Source organism: Mesoplodon bidens (genome assembly GCF_964165515.1).
Source record: "Mesoplodon bidens genome assembly, chromosome: 2".
NCBI lineage: Eukaryota > Metazoa > Chordata > Mammalia > Artiodactyla > Ziphiidae > Mesoplodon > Mesoplodon bidens.
In genome coordinates, this window is record NC_138177.1 from 76,128,723 (window position 1) to 76,155,211 (window position 26,489).

The 26,489-nt window shown below is 46.4% G+C and overlaps 2 protein-coding genes across 3 annotated transcripts in view; both read left to right on the forward strand.

Moving 5' to 3' along the window:
* THEM4 (thioesterase superfamily member 4) overlaps positions 1-3,884 on the forward strand; it is a 46,587-nt gene extending 42,703 nt beyond the window's left edge. Inside the window, exon 6 of one of the 2 annotated variants that reach the window (XM_081222308.1) lies at positions 3,278-3,884. In XM_081222308.1, the coding sequence (XP_081078434.1) occupies positions 3,278-3,318 (41 nt within the window). In that variant the 3' untranslated portion in view covers positions 3,319-3,884. The remainder of the gene's footprint in view (positions 1-3,277) is intronic. The other variant, XM_081222309.1, reaches the window with a different exon arrangement.
* Positions 3,885-18,783: 14,899 nt separating this feature from the next.
* On the forward strand, positions 18,784-25,379 carry THEM5 (thioesterase superfamily member 5; the record flags this gene model as incomplete). The annotated part of the gene is given in 9 exon segments (XM_081258316.1): positions 18,784-18,819; positions 18,821-18,907; positions 19,827-20,011; positions 21,221-21,302; positions 21,306-21,385; positions 24,520-24,589; positions 24,591-24,631; positions 24,909-25,015; positions 25,333-25,379. Coding segments are annotated over 9 exon segments (735 nt in total).
* Between the last annotated feature and the right edge of the window lie 1,110 nt (positions 25,380-26,489).

Genomic DNA, 26,489 nt, shown 5'->3' on the forward strand with positions numbered 1-26,489 from the left:
GATTGGCAAAACATAAATATCTATCAATAGGAGACTAGGTAAAGAGACTACAGTTCATCTATAAACTATATTGAGTGTGCCATAAAAAATATTGTGGAATATTGTGGTACCATAAATAAGAATAAGGAAACTCTTTTTGTATGATATGGAGCTATATATCATTACTATATATTGAATGGAAGACACAAGCTACAGGACAGTGAATGTGTTTATGTTATCATCAGTGTAGAAAAAGTAGAGAGGTTCTTCCCATTCTCTTGCCTTTTTCTTCTTCCTTCCATTTCACCCTTTCCTTCCTTCCTAAATATTTCTAAAGCTATTAGGTAGAGTCGGGCATGGTAGGCTGGGGTAAGGGGGAAGCCACAGGGAGGGATGGCTACAGCAGCCCATCGCTGTCTGGGAGCCTGAGTGGAGTGGAGGGTGTCTGCACAGGGGAGTGGCCCAGCACAGGATGTCAGAGCCCAACTATGGGAAGGAAGGAGTCCCCATGGCGAGCAGTGTGGGTGTCAGAGCCCACAGGGAGAGGGTGGCGTCTGCGCAGGCTGGCAGCCATGACGGGAGCTAGGTTTCTCACATCAGAGGAGTTCCAGATATGGAAAAAGAGTTAACAAGAATGAGCCCTGTTGTGTTGGATTGGAGTTGGAGATACTGGACATGGATATTTTCTCAGTCTTTTGCTCTTGCAAATACTGTTGTAATGAGTAACTTTGTATATCGTCAGCTGTCATAGGGCCTTTGCAAGTGAGGGGTCCTGGAAGCCTCACCTTCAGTAGCTGCAGACTTAGACAAGTTAATTTAGATATCCAATGCTTTTTGTTTTATTTATTTATTTATTTATTTATTTAATCTGGCTGCTCCAGGTCTTAGTTGCAGCACGCGGGATCTAGTTCCCTGACCAGGGATCGATCGAACCCGGCCCCCTGCTTTGGGAGCATGGAGTCTTAACCACTGGACCACGAGGGAAGTCCCTTTTTGTTGTTTTTATTTTTTATTTTAATGGACCTCAGATGCACATGTTTGGGTTACTCAGAATCCTTGATTTAGGATACAGAGCCATTATTGGTACGTGAATGGTCATCTTTTACTTACTCATTCACTAATGTATTTATTTTTCTAATTTAATAATAAACATCCTGAAACCTACAATCAAACAAGAACCAGAATCTTAATAATATTATAGCCCTACCTAATTACTTTTCCCCACCTCATCCTCCTATTTTTCCTTCAGAGGTAACTCTGATCTAGAATTTTGTGATTTTCATTCCTTTATACCTTATTGGGGTTTTTTTAAGTTTGATTAAGAATATATTTGTGCCTAAGTAATATATTGTTTAGTTGTTTGTTTTTGAACTTTGTAGAAAAGAGATTGTGCTATATGTGCTTTTCTGGGACTTGATTTTTTTTTTTCTACCCAGCTTCATGTTACTGAAGTTCACCCATGTTGTTGGCTATGAAGTTTGCTCATTTACTGCAGTATAATATTCCATTGTGTGACTATACCACAATGGATTTATCTCTTCCTCTAATGGTGGGCCTCTGACTATTATGAATGGCGCTACTATGAACATTCTTATTCATGTCTCCTGCTGGTGTATATGGGCAAGAGCTTGGCATATACTTAGGAGTGGAATTTCTGGGTTGGAGGGTATAAGAGTGTTCAGCCTTACAGGGAAGTGCCAGATTGTTTTCTAAAGCTGTACCGAATTACATTCCCACCAGCAATATATGACGTTCTGTTGATCCCTATCTTTTCTAGCAATTGGTAAAGTCAAATTTCTTGATTTTTGCCAATCAAATTGTTATAAAATGGTATTTCAGTGTGATCTAAAGTTGCAGTTCCCTGATTACCTATGGAGCTGAGCATCTCTTCATATATTTATTGACCATATTTGTTTCCTATTCTGTGAAATTCCTGTTTTCTCAGCCTCTTTTATTGTTTTATTTCCTTTTTTTTTTTACTGATTTATAAGAATTCTTTATCTTTTTTTATAAAACGAATCTTTTTGTTGGCTATATAAGTTGCACAGATTTCCTTCTAGTATATAAGTTGTCTTTTATTTGCTTTAAGTTATCTTTTTTATGAGCAAGTTTTTAATGCAAATGTAGTCACATTTATTAAATTTTTTCCTTTATGGTTAATGCTTCTTGTATCTTGTTTAAGAAATTCATTTTTCCCTTAAGTGTCAGCTGTTTGCAGGAATGATAGATAAAAGAAGCAGGAGGGGCTTCCCTGGTGGCGCAGTGGTTGGGAGTCCGCCTGCCGATGCAGGGGACACGGGTTCGTGCCCCGGTCTGGGAGGATTCCGCATGCCGCGGAGCGGCTGGGCCCGTGGGCCGTGGCCGCTGGGCCTGCGCGTCCGGAGCCTGTGCTCCGCAATGGGAGAGGCCGCAGCAGTGAGAGGCCCGCGTACCGCCAAAAAATAAATAAATAAATAAAAAATTTAAAAAAAAAAAAAGAAGAAGCAGGAGGAAGATCATGAATAATTTGAATCCACAGTCAATTTAAAAATCCTATTCCAGGCTGTGGTTTATACTTTCTGTCTCACTAAACCTTTCAGTATCATAAAGGTAACAGATGGCTCAGTTGTAATTTTACTTCCTTTCACTTCCTTGACTATCTCTAATGGAAGTGGTAATGAACCATGAAATGACCAAGTGGCAGAGGACCTGGTTACCCAGGAGAACTAATACAGTATTGTGAGAATCAAAAGTTGATTCTTTTTTTTAAAAAATAAATTTTCTTAAGGTTCTTTCCTTTTTTTTAAATTCTATTATTTTTATTTTATTTGTTTTTGGCTGTGTCGGGTCTTGGTTGCAGCACACAGGATCTTCATTGCAGCTTGCAGGATCCTCCACTGTGGTGCGCAGGCTCCTCATTGTGGAGTGGAGCTTCTCTCTAGTTGTGTCACACAGGCTCCAGAGCACGTGGGCTGTGTAGTTGCTGTACGTGGGCTCTCTAGTTGTGGCCTGCGTGCTCAACAGTTGAGGCACGTGGGCTTAGTTGCCCTGCGGCATGTGGGATCTTAATTCCCCAACCAGGGATCAAACCCGTGCATCCCCTGCATTGGAAGGCGGATTCTTAACCACTGGACCACCAGGGAAGTCCCCAAAAGTTGATTCTTAATTTGGCTGAAAAATGAGAGTGGGCAGATATCCTGAAGGAACCAATATGAATCAAAGGGCTTTTGTGTACGTATATATGTATTTCTACTTAGAGGAGTCCCATCAGATTGAAGTCAGTTGACTTATAATCATCTTCTGTTATTTTGTTGTTTAGGTTTATTTATAAAGCTGGATCCTGAAAAAAGTTTGACATAAAAGAGCTTCTGGTGAATTCCACACCAATCTGTGTAAGGCTGTCCCTCCTCCAGAAGAAGCAGTTGTCTTCAGTCCTGTTCTACTCACCCACTGTTGAATCCCCCATCGGGTGAAGCCTGCTAACATGAACCTTCCTAAACAAGTCTTTTGAATACAATTCCAGGAGCTCCATTTCCACCTTCCAAACTTTTTTACACAGAGACACTCCCTGTGAGAGTATCAGCAGTTCTTTCTGTCTCCTTAGGTTAAGTGTCTGGTTCTCCTAAAATTTGAATGGGCTCCTTAAGTTTGCATAGGTGTGATGTCTGATCCATTGCATTCTGGAGAAAAAAATCATATTGAAACTTTTACCACAAACTTGGAAATGCCAGAAAACCAAAGGAAGGAATAAATATGTGGGTGCACGAATATGTATGTATGTGTGTGTGTTGTGTGTCTGTGCATTATAAATTACAAAACCAGCTTTGTTGTAGCTAAACAAATCTTTTTGACTACAGTAGGAAACACAACTAGTTCCTATAGGATTGGATACCTCACATCTGTTGTCTTGGATTCTAGGGATTAAACTACTGTGCCATTTTAACATAGGCTGTGTTATTGTATCTTACCAATAGCATAGTATTGGTAATAGCATCACTGGAAGGAGCCTGTATTCATTTCCTAAGTGTTTTAATCCATTTGGACTTCTGTAACAAAATGCCACAGACCAGGTAGCTTATAAAAAAACAGAAATTTATTGCTCACAGTTAAAATGGAAAGTCCAGGATCAAGATGCCAGCATGGTCACCTTCTGGTGAGGGCCCACTTACTGGTTCGTATCTGGTACCTTCTCACCGTGTCCTTATTTGGTGGAAGGAGCTAAAGATCTCTCTGGACCCTTTTCTATAAGGACACTAACCCCATTCATGAGGGCTCCACCTTAAGCACTTCCCCAAAGCCCCACCTACTAATACCATCACACTGGGCATTAGGATTTCAACATATGAATTGGGCTGGGGGTTGGTGGTGGGGCAGGGTCTATATGTAGATAATCCCAAAGAATCTACAAAAAAACTAAAGCTAATAAACGAATTCAGCAAAGTTGCAGCATACAAGACCTCATAAAAAATTTTAAACTTTTATGCATCAAAGGACATTATCAAGAAAGTAGAAAGGCAACCTATAGAATGGGAGAAAATATTTGCAAATCATATATCTGATAAGGGTTTAGTATCCAGAATATATAAAAAATTCTTAAAGCTCAACCCAAAAAAAGCCCACAATTTAAAAATGAGCGAAGGACTTGATTAGACATTTCTCCAAATAAGGTATACAAATTGCCAACAAGCACATGAAAAGATGTTCAACATCATTGGTCATTAGGAAATGCATATCAAAACCACACTTCATATTCACTGAGATGACTATAATTTTTTAATGGAAAATAACAAGTGTCAACGAGAATATGAAGAAATGGGAACCCTCCTACATTGTTGGTCAGAATATAAAATGGTGCAGCTGCTGTGGAAGACAGTTTGGTGGTTCCTCAGAAGGTTAAACAGAGAATTACTATATGGCCCAGGAATTCTACTCCTAGGTATATGTCCAAGAAAAATGAAAACATATGTCCACACAGAAACTTGTACACAAAAGTTTATAGCAGCATTATTCATAACAACCAAAAGGTGGAAACAACCCAAGTGGAAAATAAAAAGTGTTGGCATAACCCTCAGACAATGCTAGTGGGAATATAAATTGGTGTGACCACTATGGAAAACAGTTTGGCAGTTCCTCGAAAAGCTAAACATAAAATTACCATATGACCCAGCCATTCCAAAGGAATTGAAAAGAGGGACTCAAACAGGTACTTATATGCCAGTGTTCATTGCAGTATTATTCACAATGGCCAAAAGGTAGAAGCAATCCAAGTGTCCATCAGCAGATGAATGGGTAAGCAAAGTCCATAAAATAGAATATTATTCAGCCATTAAAAGGAAGGAAATTCTGACACATGCTACAACATGGATGAACCTTGAAAACATGCTAAGCAAAATATGCCAGACAAAAGAGGACAAATATTGTATGATTCTACTTGCGTGAAGTCTCTTGAGTAGGCAAATTCATAGAGACAGAAAATAGAATAGAGGTTAAAAGGGGACTGGGGAGAGGGAAGAATAGGAAGTTATTGTTTAATAGGTACAGAATTTTTCGGGATGATGAAAAAGTTTTGGAAATAGAGGTGATAGTTACACTATATTGTGGATGTAATTAATGCCACTGAGTTGTACACTTGAAAGTGTCTAAACTGGCTAGTTTTATATTTTTTTTTACCACAACTTTTAAAATTTAATGTAATATACAGAAAGCGTTGAATTATATACTTTAACGTGTGAATTGTATGTTAAATTTTATCTCAACAAATCTGTTTAAAAAGATAATACTTGGACCTCCCTGGTGGCGCAGTGGTTGAGAGTCCGCCTGCCGATGCAGGGGATACGGGTTCGTGCCCCGGTCTGGGAGGATCCCATATGCCGCGGAGCGGCTGGGCCCGTGAGCCATGGCCTCTGGGCCTGCGCATCCGGAGCCTGTGCTCCACAACGGGAGAGGCCACAACAGTGAGAGGCCCGCATACCGCAAAAAGAAAAAAAAAAAAAAAAAAAAAAAAAGATAATACTTAAAATGAAAGTACAGGGACTTCCCTGGTGGCGCAGTGGTTAAGACTCTGCGCTCCCAATGCAGGGGGCCTGGGTTCAGTTCCTGGTCAGGGAACTAGATCCCACATGCATACCTCAACTAAGAGTTTGCATGCCGCAACTAAGGAGCCCGCCTGCCACAACTAAGACCTGGTGCAACCAAATAAATAATTTTTTTTAAGTAATTGAAAAAAATGTAAGTACGTGTTTCCCCCATTATCCCAAAGTACAATGTTCCTATGAAACCTTTCATAAACTGAAATAGTGTAAAGCAAAGAAGCAATTACCTAAGGACACATCTTGCTAATAAATTGAGATAAAGCACAGATGCTCACAGGCACAGTTCAAAGCTGTGGCTGCTTGTTGCTGGGATACTGAGTGTAGTTCCCTGGGAAGGAGTTGGCAGTGCCACTCTCGCTGCTGCTCCGGGTACCCACTGCATCTAAAAGACTTGCTGTAGGGACTTCCCTGGTGGTCCAGTGGTTAAGACTCCGTGCTTCCAATGCAAGGGGGTGTGGGTTCAATCCCTGGCCAGGAAGCTAAGGTCCCATATGCTGCGCAGCATGGCAGCCAAGAAAAATTTTAAAAATAAAAAAAATTAAAAGCTGGCTGTAAAATGCTGAATGCTACTTTTGCGTTTCAACTTTTTTCATAAAAGCGAAAATCCTCTTCAGGTATCTTTCAGTTAGTGAAAACAGGTACTAATATAGGTCTTTTGTAAAATCAAATTTGAGTAAAGCAAACTTTTGAAGAGCAAACACAAGAAAACAGCAGAGCTGTCACTTACATTCCAGGAGTCCTTTGTCAGTCACATTACAAGGATAAAACTGACTGATGTATTCTGTTTCATTGATCTCATTAAAAATACTATTATAATAAGGTTTCTAGTAAAAGCAAAAATATGATTTGTATTGATACTAAATAAAATTTAAATTATTTTAATTGTTTAAAAATTAAGTGGGCTGGAAAATATATCAATTTTGTGTTTGTGATATGTTTATTTTGCAGATCTTGTTTAATTTATTGCTCAGACGAAATCAAAATTGCCCAAGCAAGAGACTTTAAAGTTTTCTTCAAAGAAGAAACTTTTCTTCTACTCCTTCTCGGCCAGGTTCTTCCTAGGCTACAGCCATTCTCAATAGCAGAGCTTTTTCAAACGCATTCCACTTATCTTTAACTCTCAAAAACCTTTCAGTACTATGACCTGAATCTTACCAAATTGCCGAGTTATCTGACAAAGTAATAAGAAATCAGAAAGTTTTCCCACTGATATCTTAACCTCAAAATCTTAATAAAACTACTTAAACCCTTTCCCTGAAGGAAGGGAATTATGGAATACGAACAAACTGGTCTTTTTTTTTTTTCTTTAACATCTTTATGCAACTCTATCTAGTCAATTCTGTTATTTTAACAGGGCAGAAGTCAGCGAACTTTATCTTAAAGAACTAGATGATAAATATTTAAGCTCGTAGGTCATACAGTCTGTCACAACTGTGACATTGTAGCACAAAAGCAGTCACAGATAATAAGCACTAGTCCTCCTTATCCATGGAGGATACATTCCAAGACCTCCAGTAGGTGCCTAAAACCTTGGATAGTACTAAACCCTATATATACTATGTTTCTTCCTCTGCTTACGTCTATGATAAAGTTTAATTTATAAGTTAGGCACAGTAAGAGAACAACAGTAACTAATAATAAATAGAACAATTATAACAATATACTGTAATAAAGTTATGTGAATGTGATATCTCTCTCTCAAAATATTGTATAAATTTAATGCCTTTTCCATCTTAACTAAGCACTTACCATGCACTGTGGCCATAACTTTTGCAGTTTGAGGTGCAACAGCAAACTAGCATGAATTTCTTTTTCCTTCTTCACAATTTCACGGATAGAAGATTCATTCTTGGGGCTTCCCTGGTGGCGCAGTGGTTGAGGGTCTGCCTGCCGATGCAGGGGACACGGGTTCGTGCCCCAGTCTGGGAAGATCCCACATGCCGCGGAGCGGCTAGGCCCATGAGCCATGGCCGCTGAGCCTGTGCGTCCGGAGCCTGTGCTCCGCAACGGGAGAGGCCACAACGGTGAGAGGCCCGCGTAACGCAAAAAAAAAAAAAAAAAAAAAGATTCATTCTTACCACAGATCTTAGCAACCTCGGCATACAATTTTTTTTCCTTCCTTATTAAGTTGAGAACTTTCACCTTTTCACTTAAAAGAGGGACTATCTCTTTGGCAATTCTCTTGGGCATATCTGAATTGCCAACATCACTACTCTTGTGCTTTGGGGCCATTCTTAAATAAAATAAGGGTTACTGGAACACAAGCACTGCGATACTATGGCAGTGAATCTGTTAGGGAAACGTCTAAGTAACTAACAGGTAGGATACGCCAGACAAAAGGATGATTCACCTCTGGGGCTGGATAGAGCGGGACTTGAGCTGTGATAGTTCACTCACCACCTTTTATGCCTTCAGCCTTTTGCTTCCAGTGCAAGGCAATCTAGCCAAGTACAAAAGGGGAGGGAGAAGGAAGAGAGTCAGAAGCTAAGGGCTGTCAACTTCCAGGTGGCAGTGATTTACATTGGCCTTAAAGAATCTTTACAAGCACATGTACAATAGATTTTAATGCAAGGATTTTGCCCTCCTCAGCTGATGGTGTCCTGAGTTGCCACAGGGGAGAAGCAATGTTCAAGATTACATGCAGAGGCTGCCTGTGAAGAGGTTGTATTCATGAGTGAACGAAGGTGAATTGGCCCATAAGTCTCCTCCAGAGTGGTTCAAGCCTACTGCAGTACAAGTATTGTAAAAAGAAAAAAATGTAGTAGCTATTTCTTAAAATTACAATTTTCCAGGCATTGCGTAAACACGTTACTTACCTCACCCCCTTTCCTTCTTAGATGCTACTGATGGCCTTATTTTACAGGTGAGCAAACTGTGTGAGGTTAAGTAAATTTCCCAAAATCACACCGCCACTCTATGAAATAGGTACTCTGATTATTCCCATTTTACAGATGAGGAAGCTGAAGCAAACCTGGGATTTGCATCTGGGTCCTCCTGACTCCAGACCAGATCCCCAAGCTTCCAACACTGGGATTTATTGTCCCCTGTGATTACTGACTCAGACACTGAAGTGTGTAAAAGTGTGATGGAGTAAGTGCTAGGCCCTGGTGAGAGATCCTGGAGAAGGCAGAGGTGGAAGAGACATTTCTTTTATGTCTGAAGGCCAGAGTTTTCAAATTTGAATTTTGAAAACTTTATACTTTATAAAGAATGATACCCCAATCAAGAAATTGATTAAAATTTAATAATAGGGCAAAATTTGATAGTAGATATCATTAGTTTCCATTTAGGATCAGGGAAAAAACAACCTCTAAAATAATAACAATAATAAGTAAGTAAAAGTGTAGAGGACTGCAGACAGACGTTATAGAGTTGTAGCTAACTGTCTCTAAATGCACATTAGCTGACTCAGGAATACAAATGAAATAAGTTTTCTAAGGAGAAGCACTCGGCCAGCTGTCAATTCCCTCTGAAGTAACTTATTGTTCTCAAAAAAAAAAATAAATCCTGCACAGGTAAGGATAAATGTGATAAAAGGAAAAGTACTGAAGTTAAGACCCAGGAATAATATCTACCTCACCCATATCTAAAATGTTGGGGGGAAATGCTTCCATAAAGTCACCCACATCCTCAGCCATTTGTGACATGCCCCACAAACTTTCCCACATTTCTGAAGAACTCTGGAGTTACAACCTCTGAACTGTAGTGCTCCTAAATGAGCCTCAGTAGACAGAGAGCCACTTTTACTCCTCCTTTCTTTTACTTTGTCTCCATTTCATCCCTTCTCTCCCAAAAACAATCTTCATACTGGGGACATGCCTCCTCGGCCACCCTTCCCCATCATGACTGACCTCTGTTTACTTCTGTTCATCTCTGGGGCAAAAACTTCTGGACTACTGCTAAGATACAGCCATGGACGTCAGTTATTTTTTGTCTGTCCCTCATCCCTTTCAGGATCCTACTTAAACTAAGAAGTAAAATAACTAACTGCTTACATTTAGTAAGCTCTTTGAAGAGCCACTCCAGTGAAGTGGCTCTTCGCTGGAATCTTCACATTTTAAAGGAGAAGCAAAACGTTAAACCATGAGGAGCAATGTGTGGGGCAATAACTCTCAATATCACAATATGTAAACGGGTGAGTGTATGTGCATACGTGTACATGTGTGATATTTATGTGATTCAGTGTGTGAGTGAGCATGCATGTATGCGAATGTGGATACTTATGCCATGTGTATGCATGCACGTGCATTTGTGTCTCTATGTGCATGTGAGTGTGTTCATATTTGTGTTTTTGTGAGGCTGTGTGTGTACACCTGTGTGTATTGTATATATAATACATGCGTACAAGTATTGTATATACATGCATATGAGTATGCATGCATGTGTGTAAATGTATATATGTGTGCACATAAACCCATGGGTGTGTTGTGTGCATGAGTATATACACACATGTCCACATCCGTGTATGAATGTGAGTGTGCATGTGAATGTTAGTGCATGTGGGCATGCATAGTATGTTTGTGAGTGCATGCACGTGCCTCTGTGTGTGTGTTCCTGTGCAGGCACTAAAAGAGCCAGGTAACTCTGGAACTGTAGTTGCCGAAGGTGGGGGCAGGGGGTAAAGCACTGAGGTCCACGGTGTCCAGGAGCCAGGCCAGCTCAGCCTAGCAGAGGGCACTGGGGAGGGAGAAAGGCTTTCTCTGCACCAAGGAACTCTACACCAGAGTTCTAACAACATTGTTCTTTGCTGACGGGGCCACCAAGGAACAGTGGTCATGCCGTGTGTCAAGTGCCTGGTGCCCAGCTGTGGATAGGAGAGGAGGCCACATCTCCCAAGCTGCCTCACATTGCTTTAGGCCAGGAACCACAGCAACAGGAAGGAAGAGACCTCCCAATAGGTCCTTTTCTCTGTCTCAATAGACAGAATCTAGGGCAGAGCCCCAGAGCCAGATGCTCCTGGACAACCTGGCTTCGAGGATGGAATCCATGGTCAGGCCAGTTTAATATGAAACTTGATCTTTTCCCAGCACTCAAAGAATGGAATGCCAGTGTTTCCCCTCAGTCCCCCGGAAGTATGAAGATAGAGCCCTACCAGCCCCCAGGGAAGTAAGAACCAGTTTTTTTTTGGATGCTAATCATTCTGGCTGTTTTTTTTTTTTTTAACATCTTTATTGGAGTATAATTGCTTTACAATGGTGTGTTAGTTTCTGCTTTATAACAAAGTGAATCAGTTATACATATACATATGTTCCCATATCTCTTCCTTCTTGCATCTCCCTCCCTCCCAACCTCCCTATCCCACCCCTCTAGGCAGTCACAAAGCACCGAGCTGATCTCCCTGTGCTATGCGGCTGCTTCCCACTAGCTATCTATTTTACGTTTGGTAGTGTATATATGTCCATGCCACTCTCTCACTTTGTCCCAGCTTACCCTGCCCCTCCCCGTGTCCTCAAGTCCATTCTCTAGTAGGTCTGTGTCTTTATTCCCGTCTTACCCATAGGTTCTTCATGACCTTTTTTTTTTTCTTAGATTCCATATATATGTGTTAGCATACGGTATTTGTTTCTCTCTTTCTGACTGAGAGCTCTGGGAACTCTTGTGAAAGAGGGAAGAATTCAGAGAGGAAAGGGGCCTCCTGCCGACTACGTGGAGGTCTGAGGGCTGGCTGGGGATAGAGGAGGTCGAAAGGGTCACTATGGGGTGGGAGTAGCAGGAGAAATTGCCCAACAAAGGCGGGGCCTCCCTGTTTGGGAAGCACAGAGATGGAGGCTGGAGGTGGGAGAGTCTTGGGAGGCTCCCCTGCGAAGGACAGTGTTCAAAACCTCCTCCAGGGCTTCCCTGGTGGCACAGTGGTTGAGAGTCCGCCTGCCGATGCCGGGGACACGGGTTCGTGCCCCGGTCCGGGAAGATCCCACATGCCGCGGAGCAGCTGGGCCCGTGAGCCATGGCCGCTGAGCCTGCACATCCGGAGCCTGTGCTCCGCAATGGGAGAGGCCACAACAGTGAGAGGCCCGCGTACCGCAAAAAAAAAAAAAAAAACCTCCTCCAGGAGCCACTTGGGAGCCGGATCACCTAGTGAGAATCTCCCTCCACCTGCCCCCAGGGCTTGACATGGTTCCTCCTGGGAACCTGAAGAGGACTTGCCCTCATGGCTCTCACCAGGCCCTCGCCCTGCCCCATCAGGGCCGTGGGACTTGACTCCATACCCATCTGATTAGCCTGTGTGGACATACTCCAACCTCAGGATGCCCATGGCCCTGAGGAAGAGGGCAGGAGTCCTGTGCACCTAGCAGCAGTTGGTGATGTCACCATCACCTATACTTGGAGGGCTCATGAACTTGGGCCCTGAGCCAGTTCAACAGTTAACAAAACCCTGCTTCAGAGTTTTCAGGGGAGAAAGGGGCTCAGGATATCATGGGGGCAGGTGTTAGTCATTTAATATGTTTTTTTAATTTTATTTATTTATTTATTTATTGGCTGTGTTGGGTCTTCGTTGCTGTGCTCAGGCTTTTTCTAGCTGCGTCGAGCAGGGGCTACTCTTGGTTCCGGTGCGTGGGCCTCTCATTGCTGTGGCTTCTCTTGTTGCGGAGCATGGGTCTAGGCAGGTGGGCTTCAGTAGTTGTGGGACACAGGCTCAGTAGTTGTGGCTTGCGGGCTCTAGAGCGCAGGCTCAGTAGTTGTGGCGCACGGGCTTAGTTGCTCCGCAGCATGTGGGATCTTCCCAGACCAGGGCTCGAACCCATGTCCCCTGCATTGGCAGGTGGATTCTTAACTACTGTGCCACCAGGAGGTTAAGACTCTGTGCTCCCATTGCAGGGGGCCCAGGTTCGATCCCTGGTCAGAGAACTAGATCCTGCACGCTACAACTAAGAGTTCACATGCCACAACTAAAGGTCCCGCACATGGCAATGAAGATCTCGCGGGCTGCAACTAAGACCTGGCGCAGCCAAATAAATAAATAAAATGAATGTGACCTTACTTTGTACCCCACGCTTGGAAAACAGATGTGACTGTCCCATTGGTTTTGAAGGTACCACCTCTCAAGTGATTGGGTATGAGAAAGGGAGATTTTCAGGTGCAGGCCTGGCCAGGCCTATGAGCACACATGTGCACGCTCACACACACACACACACACACACATACCCCTTCAGGATTTGTCACTTTCTGAGCTTAGAGATCCTGCCTCTCTCTGCCTCTTAGCATTTCACAAATAGGAAATCAGTTCCAGCTGAGCAGTGGGGCGGGCTCTCACATTTCTGGGAGGAGCTCAGGCTTCCCTCGGTTGGCCTAGTTCCCTGACCCTATACTCTGCCGGGGGCCCACCCTCTCCTTCAGCCCAGTGACCTCACCAGGCAGCAGCTCTTGGAGCCAGCAGCTGCCTATCAGCTGCCCAGCTCCCCTGGGCATAGGGTCTTCTGCCTCAGCCCTGCCCTCCCTGTGTTATTCTTCTCCCAGGTGAGCATCCCAGCAGCCCACCCAGAGCCCCCCTCTGGGCAGAGTACTTAGCAACAACTGCTTTTAACTCCACCCGGTATCCCAGGTTTAGTGAAGACAGCTTTTTCTCCTGTCTTGACCAGTCTGAGGCCGAGCCTCCCATCAGCACTTCCCACCCACAGCAAAGACCAAGAACCTTAGAAACTGGATAAAACAAAAACCCTGAAGCACCGTAGAGCCAAATGATTAATCAGTTCCAACATATTTTCCTTTCCAAAGGGCCCACTGTGGGCACCAGAGTATAAAATGAATCTCAGGAAAGTCCCTCCCTGAGGGAACCAGGAAAAGACAGCTGACCTAGGAGGACTCAGAGAGGAGAGATCTGGGGCAGACAAGCAAGAAACGTCTGGAAGAGCGATGTGAGAAAGGCCCAAGAATGAGCTTAGAACCAGGGGGCATGATCAGCTGCGTGCAAGACAAGATCCAATCAGAGTCTGGCTCATGCAAAATTTTATGCATTAGTTGTAACATTTAAAAGTTAGAAGTTTTCACATAAAAATCTGGATTTGTGCTGGCTTTTTTGGGAAAATGAGAAGAGCTGGCAACTGGGCCTGGATTCTATGGTGGCAACTCCTGAATGGAACGTGGCCAGCACAGCCCCCTCTTGGGGCCCTCAAGTTTGCCCATCGCTCTCTGAGTGCATAGCGGCTCGTGTCCAGCCTGCCCCCTGACGCTTAGCTCATAAGAAGGTCAAAAAACCAAGTGTCCCTGAGGGCAGGACCAGCCTGCGCGGGAGTCTGGAGATCAGCCATGAACTGATAGGGAGATGGGCAGTCGGGGAGCCCTCCAGAAATTGCCCTGTGTGAGCCTATAGGGCCGAGTCTTCAGGAGGGATTTGAGTTCACAGTGCACTAAATAGCAATGGTGTCTAGGAAGGCTACCAAGGAAGTTCCTTCCTCATCCAGAAAGGCCAGATGGGTGTCATCCCAGGCAGAACCCCTCCAAAGTGCTGGGAATCCCCCATCACAGCAGGGAGCCAGCCAGCCCTGCTGGCCATCAGGGGAGCTCCACCGCATGTCCAGAATGATCTGAGAGGGCTTCCAGGTCCCCCCAAGATGAGGAGGACTTTGTAAGATTTCTGGAAATGTTGTAATTTTCCTCTTTAAATGTCTTGAAACAACACAAAAATCTTTAAACAAAAAAATGTCCTATGAACTTGTTTGGCGGGCAGCAAGGGAGGAGGGCAGGCTGGGGAGACTCAGTGCTATAGCCTAGTCAGTCTTGTGAAGGAAGGGAACTTGAAAAGAGAGAAGAGGGCACGAGTTTACATTTGGGAGGACCCAGGACCGAGAAGTGACCTGCCAAACCTACGACGGCCTTGGTTACCCATGTTGCTTTGCTCCAAGCCAAAGAATTTTCCAGTTCAGTGGTGTGCCGGAGCCAGGGCCTACCAGCTTGCAAGAGCTGGTTGAGCACACCTCTTCCCAGCCTCATGGTCAGGGTCAGTGGCATCATAATGTTAGCCTGAAATCAGCCACCATGGGAATATTTACACAACAAAAGCTGGCAAATGCTACCAATTAGAGTTCTCCACCCACCAGGAGCTGTTAATCCCTTACCACTTACCAGCACACCACCGCTGGTTCTTCTGTGCACCACCTGCCAGGTCAGGCCCAGGATGTGCTTCTGAGGACTTGTCATAGCTCAGCCAGAGAAGCCCCAAACTCAACATTCCCCCACAAGGTCCCAAACAGGAAATGCACCAGGCAGACAACAAGCTAAATGAGAATCCAACAGGAGTTCTGAATTACGCTGAACCTTCACTGACTTCCCTGTTTTCTAATTGCTTATCCAGGTCTGGGGAGAAGCTTTTTCTCTGAGCCGAGTGTTCTTTGTTCTCTCTGAGCTGAGTTCACACAGAAGGAGAAGGGCTGTGGCCAAAGACCATGTTCAAGGCACTAGCCAAGCACCTTTCCACCTCCCTGGGTAGCTGAATTCCCAGCCCACATGTCAGAAGAGCTCTGTGTTGGAGAAAGAATCCACAAGATGTGTGAAATGGTGGGAAAGGAGTCCAAAAGGGGGAAAAGAGCGCTTTCTTCACAATCCTAATCTTTCTCTTCCTAGATGGCCTTGGACAACCAACTTCCTCCATCTTATGCCAGCCACCAGAATTCAGCACCCCACATACAATTTTGCCATCATCATAGACGTTCTCCTCAGATATCTTTCTCTCTAATTACCTTCCATCTGTCATACCCTTGATCCCATTATTCCTGCTCTTAAATATCACATACATCGCCAGATCTTCATTTCTTTTATTTTCACTCTTCCCCCCTCCCAGCTGGGAAATGAAGGCTGGTCATCTCAACCACTGTCCTTTAATTTCCCTGTATTCTCCTGGACCACAGCATCCAGTTGAACCTTGGATATTATCAATTCAAGGAAAATAAAAGTTATACAAGAAAGAAAAATTAACTATAGCATATGGCAAGGCTGAGAACAAAATTTTTGTAACCACAATGATGTAAGGATTTGAAAGTTGATTTAACCAAAAATTGCAAAACAACTAGTAAAGTAGGAGGGTGCCTACAGGAAAAACTTCCTGTGTTTCCCCTTTACTTTCACACACACCTCTGATGTCAGATGTGTGGGGTTTTCCTCCACACCAAGCAATTCTCTGCAACACCAGTTGGATGCCCTATAATTCGATTCTGACACTAACCAAAGTTAGTGCAGACCCCACTGGTTAAAGGCTCAGTCCCACAAGACTGTGCCCCACTTCAAATGCCAGTCGCAAGTAATAGGTCACCAAGGTACCCACAACTTCTGTCTGACTTGGCTACAAATCAGAGGTTCCCATGAGCCCTCCTCTCCTTGGATTTGATTGTTGGCTAGAACAGTTCACCAAACTCACAGAAACACTTACTTACATTTACCAGCTTACAATTTAATGAAGGGTATGATAAAAGATACACATGAACAGTCAGATGAAGAGATACATAGGGCAAGGTCTGAGAGGATCCTGAGCGCAGGAGTTTCTGTCCCCATGGAGGTGGGGTGTGCCAACCTGGAATTTTTTTAAATTTTTGGATTTTTATGGAGGCTTCATCACTTTGGGATGATGGATCATTAAGTCAGTCTCCAACCCCCTCCCCTTCCTGAAGGATGAGAGGTGAAATTGAAAATCCCAAGCTTCTAATCATGGCTTGGTCTTTCTGGTGGCCAACCCCCCTCCTGAGGCTATCTGGAGTCCACTCAGAGCCACCTCATTGGAACAAAAGATACTCCTGTCACCCAGGAAACTTCAAGGGATTTAGGAGCTCTGTGTCAGGAAGCAGACAATGAACTGAGGCAATGAAACAAGGATTTCCTTTCCCAGGTTCAGCTACTGATTCTTCTTGGGATAACAGCCCCTGCCTCCTCCTGGGGCAACCTTCCTGGGATCAGCTTCCAGCCTCCGGGGCCCCCTGTGGATCCCTCTCCTTCTCCCTACTCCCTCTTCCTCGGCCTCCTCTTCAGTCCGTCTACCCTTTCTAAGATTCCTCTTTTCACTCCTGTCTCCTCCTCGAGTCCCATCTCCCAAATCAAGTATCACACATAGAGGCTGGCAGAGGGAATGAAGGAATGCTCAGTAACAGGGGAGGGTGGGGCAAGCCAGAGGACACGGGGCATCCGCTCCAGCCCATGGCTACTGCATAGGAATGAAGATCCTGTTGCCAGATATTTCCACTTATCTGGAGGTCCTTGGCCTTCTGCTTTGTATGAAACTCCCTGTTTTATTTTATTTTATTTTATTTTATTTTATTTATTTTTGTCTGTGTTGGGTCTCAGTTGCGGCACGTGGGATCTTTTGTTGTAGCACACAGGCTCCTCTCTAGTTGTGGTGCGAGGGCTTCTCTCTAGTTGCAGTGCACGGGCTTAGTTGCCCCATGGCATGTGGGATCTTAGTTCCCCAACTAAGGGATGGAACCCACGTCTCCCACATCGGAAGGTGGATTCTTAACCACTGGACCACTAGGGAAGTCCCAACTCCCTGTTTTTAAATGTTGACAACTAACTCAAATATTTATGATTAGACCCAGAGACTATACCAACCAAAAAACTGGGTTCCCCCAGTCCTTGAAGAAGTTTCCTTCAAACCTTGACAAGAGATGAGGAAAATATTTATATCCTAGTCTTCTAGGACAGCTAACTACAGAAGGTGGGATAAAATCTTTAAATTTCCATATTAAATCAGTACGATCTTTCAGAACCTACCAAACTCATCATCATCATCATCATCATTATAATTCCATCTTTGCATAGTTCTGACCTTTAGAACACACTTTATTCTAGTGCATTAAAATCTGGGACTTTTAGTTGAAAACTGGCAGTTTTAACTCAGTACAAGAAATACCACCACCAAAAAGAGTCCGCACCCTTGCAGATGCTGACTGAGCACTCCTCCCCACTCCCCCCACTCAAAGCTGGCTCTTTTCCAGGCTCGACATCAGCAAAGCCTCCTCTGCCCTGCTCCCCGCCTCACTCCCAGCATTGTCTGCTGCCATCACCCGCTCCCTGGGGTTCCCAAAGCACAGAATGCCCTTGCTAAGCTGCTTCCTCCCTGAATGATTTTCTGACCTCCCCTTCCAAGGCCTCCCCCCACCCCACCCCACGCCTCCCCACCCCGTCCTCACCAGGGACCAGCAGGTGGAGGCTTGCCTGGGCTGCCCTCTGTATGAGGTAGAAGAAGGGAGTGGCTGAGGGCTGCGAGTTGGTTTTCTGAGTCCCAGGATCATACCAGAGCTTTCAGAGTCTTGCTGCAGAGCACCTGCCACAAACACTCCACCAACACACGCAGACACTCCACCAGTGGCCTCCAATCAAGGATTAGACCTCCCTTATCTTTCTGGGAATATTACTGGGTTCTCCCCAGAAAAACTCCAGGGCAACTCTCCAAAGCTTCATATACGTTATACTATTTCATTATGTACTTTTTTGCTCCTTTAATAAATATTTCTTTCTGAACTCAGGACAGTCCTGCTATGCATTCATGCCCAAGCAGCATCTGCCCCTCCCCAAGTGCTGGGGGTGGGGGGCTCTGGAGCAGGTAAAGTCCCCAAGCATCTATGGATGTTGTATCAAACCAGCCCAGCCTTGCCTAATCATCTGCGGTGGCAGCTTGCTAATGAAAGCCTTGTGACAGAGAGTGAGGCTTCTCTCAGAGGTGGCTGCCCCGACAGCCCCAAGGTGCAGCCGAAAAAGTGCACTCACTCCCCTCGCTGCCGCAGCCCTGCCGACCCGATCCCAGAGCTCAGCCATGATAAGAAGAGGCCTCCAGGTGGCAGCAAGACTTTGGCCACCACGGAGCCCTTCCTGGCGGCCCCTACATCCTGCCCACGTTCAGCCCTGCCTCAGCATTCGGATCCTCCATGGACTCCCTGGTGAGTGAGTGCCCCGCTCAGCCAGATGGGCAGTCCTTCTTTTGGGGGCCGCGGGTGTAGGGAGCACCCCAAATCTCCTCTTCCCAGATTGTGGCCGGGGCAGGTGAGCAGTTTGTTGGGAGCTATTTGATTTGGCAAAGGAAACCAAGCAGCCCAGATCCATAACTAAGACTACCAGGTTACTTTCATCCTGATCTGAATCTTGTGTGGCCACCACTCACTTTCCTCCTATGGGACTCAGACTTGCAGCTGAGTTGCGACACCCCCAGACAAAGGACCCTGTGTGTGGCCAACTGCCCATAGGTACATTTGGTGCGTGAGCATCCGGCATCACAGAGGATGCCTCCTCATCCCACAAGAGGTACCGCACCACTGTGGGCGCCCAAAACAGGTTTCAAAGGAGCCCCCCTTCCCCGGGCAGGCCCACAGCTATGGACAGAGCTGGAGTAGCCCCTGAGGTGAGGGGGTGATAACAATGGCCCTCACCTGTGGTCACACCCCCAGGGTAGACAGTGTCTCAGGATGAGATCTAGTCTGACCATCAGCTCTCACACTGACAAGCTTGGCAACCTTAGCCGTGTTTCTTCGGTTTCCCCATCTGCAAGGTGGGGCTAATACTAGCCGTTCTCAGCCTCAAAGAATAGCTCACAGGCTTTAAAACAGGACAATTTTAATGCGCCACCACAGAGCAGCATGCCTCTGTCAGCCCCCATGCCTTTCCTTCCCTTCCTTTGCACATTAGTGTCCCCTTCCCTGGTCACCCACAGGAGTCCCCAAGGGCCATTTCCCTCAAGTCAACACTGGCGGAAGGGATTGAAGAGCCCAGGAACCCAGGAGCACACTACCTACAGGTCCCGAAGCCCAAGCAGCAGCCCAACTCCTGGGAAGCTCTCTAGTCTCCCTGATTTTTCCTGCCCAGGTCTCAAGATTCTGTCAGAAGAAGACAGATTTGAAGAATTATGCCCTCCCCAATGCCAGCTGGTGTCCAGACATCCTGAACCTGTACCACGAATTTCTGGAGAAGACTAAGGCCGATGGCTGGATCAGACTGCCCTCCTTCAAGTCCAACAGAAACCACATCCAAGGGCTCAAGCTCCCATTAGTGTTAACGGTTTCCTAAGGTAAGGCCTGGCTGGAGAGGGCCCATCGGCACACGTACACCCCAGCCCACCAGGGTAAGATCAGCCAGCCCCTTTCCCTGTGGTCAGAGTTGCTCAAGAAGGAAATTCACAAGCTCTGTGCCAGTTCTCAGCCAGAAGTTTTTTCTGCTAACTCCACCCCTCCCACTGCAGCCCCAGGCAGGTGGATGAGAAAAGCATCCTCTCAGGGCCCTGGCTCCCCTCCTCCCAGGGGAAGAGAGCACACCCTAGCAGCTGCCTCTGCTCCCAGCCCAGAGTGCACCCACTGGAGAACGGCTGACTCAGCTCCCTGCCCCGCTGCCTTCTCTCCCGGCGTGCTTCCCTTACTGTCAAGCCTTATCCCAAGTCCTCCTCCCCACCGCACAAAGGTCTGAGGACTCCCCCTTGCCCACTGCAGACCTCCGCACACCATCCCTGCTCTGCTAGGCCCAGAGGCTCTCCTGAAACACCCACAGATCAGAGTGATAGAGTTTTCCACTTTGATCTCCCTGCATGTGCGTGTGTGTGAGCAAGCGTGTGTGTTAACTTGTCTCTCTCATTCACATATGTGTTCTTCCAGCCCAGTGATGAATGGGCGGTACATTGGGTTTAGGGAAAAAACAAAGCAGGTGCACCAAAATTTTTTGAAGACTTTGGATTCCATCCAAAAAGGATATAGTTCTTATAGTCGCCTTGAGAAAAATAATCAGAACTTTGGGGGACTCTTCTGCCCTTATTTTTCTGTTCAGTATTGTTATTTTGAATTATATGTGAATTAAATGCCATACACTTTAATTTTCAATGTTTAAGGTCTCTTAAAATCTGACCTTCCCCTGACCCTACATCTATTCTCAGCCAGCGAACTTCATGAGTGTTTCTTCCTCAACACTCAGGGCTCCCTGAGGACAGGGCTGTGTCCCCACAGACTCAGGGCTCCCTGAGGACAGGGCTGTATCCCCTTCAGACTGAGGGCTCCTTAAGGACAGGGCTGTGTCCCCCTCAGACCGAGGGCCCTGAGGACAGATCCATGCCTTGCTCTCCAATTGAAGGCTCCCTGAGAGCAGAGCCTGTATGTCCTCTGGTTCTCTCCTCAACCCTATACCTGAGGCCGGGCTCCATCCATCTGAAGGGCCAGATGAACGACTGGCCCTTCATCCTGACTGGGCCCCATGCCCTCACGCACTCCTTTCTTCAGCTGTGTCACTCCCCATCTCTCCCCAGACAAAAGTGACCGTCACATCTTCACCAAGTGTATTGAAACGGAAGGACAAGACTACTAGTATGTCACCTTTTTCCACCCATCCAAGAAGAAGTCTGTCTGTCTTTTCCAACCAGGCCCCTACCTGGAGGGGCCCCCAGGGTAAGGCCACAGGCAGGCCCGGTGGGGGATATCTTTGGCTGCTTCCTGCGCTTGGCTCAGGAGATGGATTGGGTGCAGCCAGGCTCTGGGATCTGCACCTCTCTCTAAGGAGTTGGGTTGGGAGTGGGAGGCTCTGGGCTCCAGTCTCACAGTATCAGACTTAGAAGGATATTCTGTCATCTGGTCCAGTCCCCACTGTGCAGATAATAAAGAGCCTCCTTATTCAGGTCTGGGAATTTTCCAGTAAGAAGGGGTCTTAGAAACCACTTTGAGAAGGATGTGTTGGACTTGGAAGAAGACAGGATCTGGAATTAGGAGCCAGGTTTCCGGTCCTGCTCTGCCAGTCCTGCTCTGTCAGGCTTGCTTGGAGACACCGAGCAAGCAATTTAACCTCTAGCCTTTGGTCTCCTTACCTAAATCTTGGTGCAATAATATCTACCTTCCAGAATAGCTGACAGATATGATATTATGGGCCTATATGTATGTGCTCATAAACCATAAAGCACAATATAGCTCTCAGGCCATACTGAGGCACACAGAGATAAGTTATCTTGCCCAAGGTAACACAGGCAATCAAGGTCAGGACCAGGACTCTAATGCAGGAGCTGGGACTCCGAGTCCATTGCTTCTTCCACTGTACTCCATTGCCTCCAAACTGGGAATAGACCCAGAAAAGAACTCACGCTGGACATAAATACATTCACGAGGGAAATAAGGCTGGCCCTGAGCTTCTTGCCCGAGAATACTGGGTCACCATGTCCACGGTTGTCTGCCTTCTCCATCCTTGTTCCTGCTTTAGACACTCACTGAATGCTATTGTTGGTTTCAGAATTCCTGCAAGGGAGAAGAGGGAGGAGGGGGAAGGAGAAGCTTTAGGGTCCCAAGGCCTGAGAGAGACTCAATTGCAGTTATACAGAATTCAAAGAGCTTAATAGATGTCAGCACCTCTACAGGCCATGGATTCAGACTGCAGCCCTTTGTCACCTTGGCCATCCTTAAGGTATCTTCCATGGGCACACTGATTTCCATACTAGTGCAGGCAGACACTGGGGGACTAGGTCAGAGCTCTACCCAAGCCATGGGTCCCCTCCCTTCTGAAGAGGAACACCCCCAAGAAGGCAGGGATAGGGTGGAGTGTGGCTGACTTTATTTAGGGCCTCATGGAGGTGGGGCAGTGGAGTCAGAGGAGGACCACCCAACACTGAGGCCAGAGGACTGAGGGGGTCCAGAGAAGAAATTAGCACCAAATTAGAAAAACCCAGTTCAGTTTATCTCCTAGGTAAGGAAAAACCCAGTTCTTCCCTGCTACGTCTGTCTTTCCTGTGAGTCTCCTTTACTCTCATATAGAACACTTCCCTTCTGACACTTCTGGTTACCAAATGTTCTCAGATTTTTCCCCACAACAAGCAATGCTCTGTGACACCAGCTGGGTGTCCTACAATTTAACTCCATTCTGACCTCGTCTACCTAGAGGTAGTGCCAGATGCCACAGGTTAAAGTTTCAGTCCCACAAGACTGCTCCCACCCTTCTTCAGATGCCAATGGCAAGTGTAGGTCCCCAGGTTACCCACAACTTCTGTCTGATTTGGCTACAATTGGTGGTTCCCAGAACCTTCTCCTGTGGTTGGATTAATTTACTAGAACCACTCACAGAACTCAGAGAAACACTTATAGTTACCAGTTTATTAAAGATATGATAAAGGATGAACATCCAGGTGGAAGAAACCCATAAGGTAAGGTCTGGGAGAATCCCAAGCACAGGAGCTCCCGTCCCTGCGGAGTTGGGGTGTGTCACTCTTCTAAGTGTGGATGTGTTCGCCAACCTGGAAGCTCTCTGAGTCCCATACTAATTGGAATTCTTATGGAAGCTTCAACACATAGGTATGATGAATCATTAACTCCATTTTCAGCCCTTCTCTCTTCTCAAGAGAATTGGGGGAGGGGCGGGGGGCAGGACTGAAAATTCCAAGCTTGCAATCATGGCTTGGTCTTTCTGGTGACCAGCCCTCAACCAGGAGCCGGCCGGGAGTTGCCTCATTAGAACAAAAGACACTCCTATCACCCAGGAAATAGAGGGTTTCAGGAGCTCTGTGCCAGGAATAAGGGGCAGAGACCAATATATGTATTTTCTATTATCTTGACAAGTACCCACCCAGCCCCTAGGCAATGAGGCCCGGTAGGCTTCTGGCTGACCAAGAGCTACCCTGCAGCACCTACACACTTGCGGATGGGTCTCCTGCCTGGCCAGTGAGGACAAGGGAAGAGCAGGCTTAGGGTTCTTTGGCAACAACTCTTCCCCTCCTTCAAGCAATATGGGAAGGGAGGTGACTAGAAGCATACATGAAGTTTTGTAAACATTACCTCATTTGATCTAATGAGATAGAAATTATTTTTATTCACAATTCACAGTGAGAAAACTAAAGCTCAGAAAGGTTTAGCAACTTTTACAAGATCAAACATGTAGTGAACATGGAGGCAAGGCGTCAAACCAGGTGGGTGTGGTTGCATGGCCCCCAGCTGGGTGCCTTTCTATTGTCCCCAGCTTAACCAGCAATGGAGCTTTGGCATGAAGGTCAGCTTACACAAGTGAGAATGAGAGTTTTATGTGCTGTACATAAAGCAAGTGTTGGCATCAGACTGCTGAAGCCGGCTCTCGGCTTTCCACCGGCAGCACTGCTCGGGAGTCTATCTCGTCAGCACTTTATAGGTCCTAAGTTAACTTCCACGTTTACCCATCTTGAAAATGTGGACTCAACATTGGCCATAGTGACTAGTGAGATGAGAGCTGGCCCAAGGTCATGGTTTAGAGACTAAAGCCCAAAAGTTCAGGGGCTTTATCATTCCCTGTAGGAGTGCACCTTTCCAAATTATGGTAGTTGCCGCCAGTAATTAGCTGATGAATCTGAAAAAGGTTTTTCCATTAACTCTAACAACAAAAAAAGTTTTTTTTCCTGGTGAAATAAAATCATGGTATCAGTGGTTGCTAACACATGCTGCAGCAACATGGAAGACAAATCAGCTGATTTTGACTGGTTTGATCAGACGGGATCCAGATCTGTTTCCTTTCCTTTCCTGGGGAAAGATGGAGGTGGGGTTATTCCAGCCCTGGCCTTGCCCCCTGCCCCCACCCCTAGGTTTGCCCACGGAGGGTCACTGGCAGCCATGATAGATGAGATCTTCTCTAAAACTGCTTACCTGGCTGGAAGAGGGGCTGTTCACACTAAATCTCAACATCAGGTTCAAAAAGTAAGTACGCATCGTTGGGGTGTTGGCCATTGAGGGGACAGCCACGCGTGGCAGTTGAGGTGTCGAAGTCCTGCCTGTCACTCTCCTTCCCCAGCCACACGGTCCTCTGGTTCTCAGCCGGAATGCAACCTCTGCTGTCAGACTCTGGTTGCTGGCAGATCCCTGAGCCCAGAACCACTTTAGTCCTTGAGGCAGGGTGGGAGGAAGAGAAGGATGGGGGAACAGAGAGGTAAAGGGATGGCGACCAGGGGTTCATGTGAGGGAGGGGCTAATCCACGTGGGCTGTGCTGAACGTTGACGTGGAAAAGGTTGAGGACCAGAAGCTTTACATATACTGCGTCGCCCAGAGCACAGACCAGCAGACCGTTTATGCCAAAGCTTCAGGTAGAGAGAGCCTCAGCCCCAGACCCTGTCCTGCCACCCCGACACCCAGAACAAACAGAAGGGGAATGTTAAGGATCCAGTCCCAGGCCGGGGTCCAGCTTTTTAGAGTGGGGTTGGGTACTTGCAGAAGACACAGACAAAGTGAGGGAAAACCCAACTAGGGTTTTTTTTTTTTTTTCTATGTATGAGTGGCCCAACCTGTACCACAGGAGAGGACCCAGATACTGAGTAACTGTGTGCACATGCTCTGAGCATCCCATCAAGCTCCTACCATCTGTGCTCTGGCTCCTGCCACTTGGCTCCCCCTTCTCTTGCAGGCACTTTCCTCCAGCTGCAGCTGGAAAAGGATTCATCTCAATACTAGACACTATGCCTTCAGGAGAGCCTACTGCCAACCGCCTTGGCTACCTGGGACACACCCCAGAGCAGCGGGGGGTGTCTGGGAAGTAACTGGTGAAGTGAGGGAGAAGGCACTTTCCTTTGCATAAATAAAGCCTCACAGCCCCGTTCGCAGTCCAAGACCCTTCTGCAGTTGGAAATGAAAATCCTTCCAGGGCCTTTCACATACCCACCTTCCCATCCAGCACCAATAGAAGCAATGTACTGAGACCTGCCAGGGACCAGGCACTGGGTGAGGCACCAAGCACACAGCGATGAAAGACAGGGCCCCTGGCCTCGAGATGCACAACTGTGGGCCGGGAGCAGAATGCCCCATCGGCTCCTCCCACCCCACCGTGGCTCTGGTTGTGGGTGCAGTGCAGACACAAAGGGGGGGGGCAGTCAATTTTACTCTAGGAAAGCAATCAAAGAAGGCTTTCTAGAGGAAGCTGTGCTTGAACTGAGTCTCAGAAGTTAAGTGGTGTCCACCAGGCAGGCAGGGGACTATTCCAAACAGAGGGACTATTGCGAGCAAAGGCACAAAGGGATGAAAGAGCACTGTGACTTTGGAGAACAGCAAGGTGTTGAGTGGGGCAGGAGTTCAGGGAAGGAGAAGGGGGCAGGGCAGGTGCAGGCCATGGAAGGCTCCTTAAGCCCTGCAATGGAGCTTGAACTGTGTCTTGTAGGCAACAGGGAGCCTTTAAAGTGTTTGGGCTAGGGAGTGACATAAAGTTTTGTTTTTTCAAAAGATGACTCTGGTGGCAATAAGAGGTCAGCAAGACTGAAGGTGGGAGCACTGGTTAGGAGACCCTTGCAGGGCTCCAAACTAGAGATAGGAAGGACCTGATGTGGTTCAAAGCCATGAAGATGAGAGATATGGAATATGTTGCAAACAAAAGAGTACAGAACTTTGCCACTAATTGTATGTAGTGGACCTGTGAAGGGGAGCCTTCAAGGATGACTCCAAGTTTCCAGCTTGGTGGTTCCAGGTGGCAGGCATTATGGTGAATACAGGGGAGCAGGTTTGAGGTGGGGGAGGATAATGAGTTCAGTTTCACACGCATTGAGCTGGAAGTGCCCAGCTCAATGCCATCAC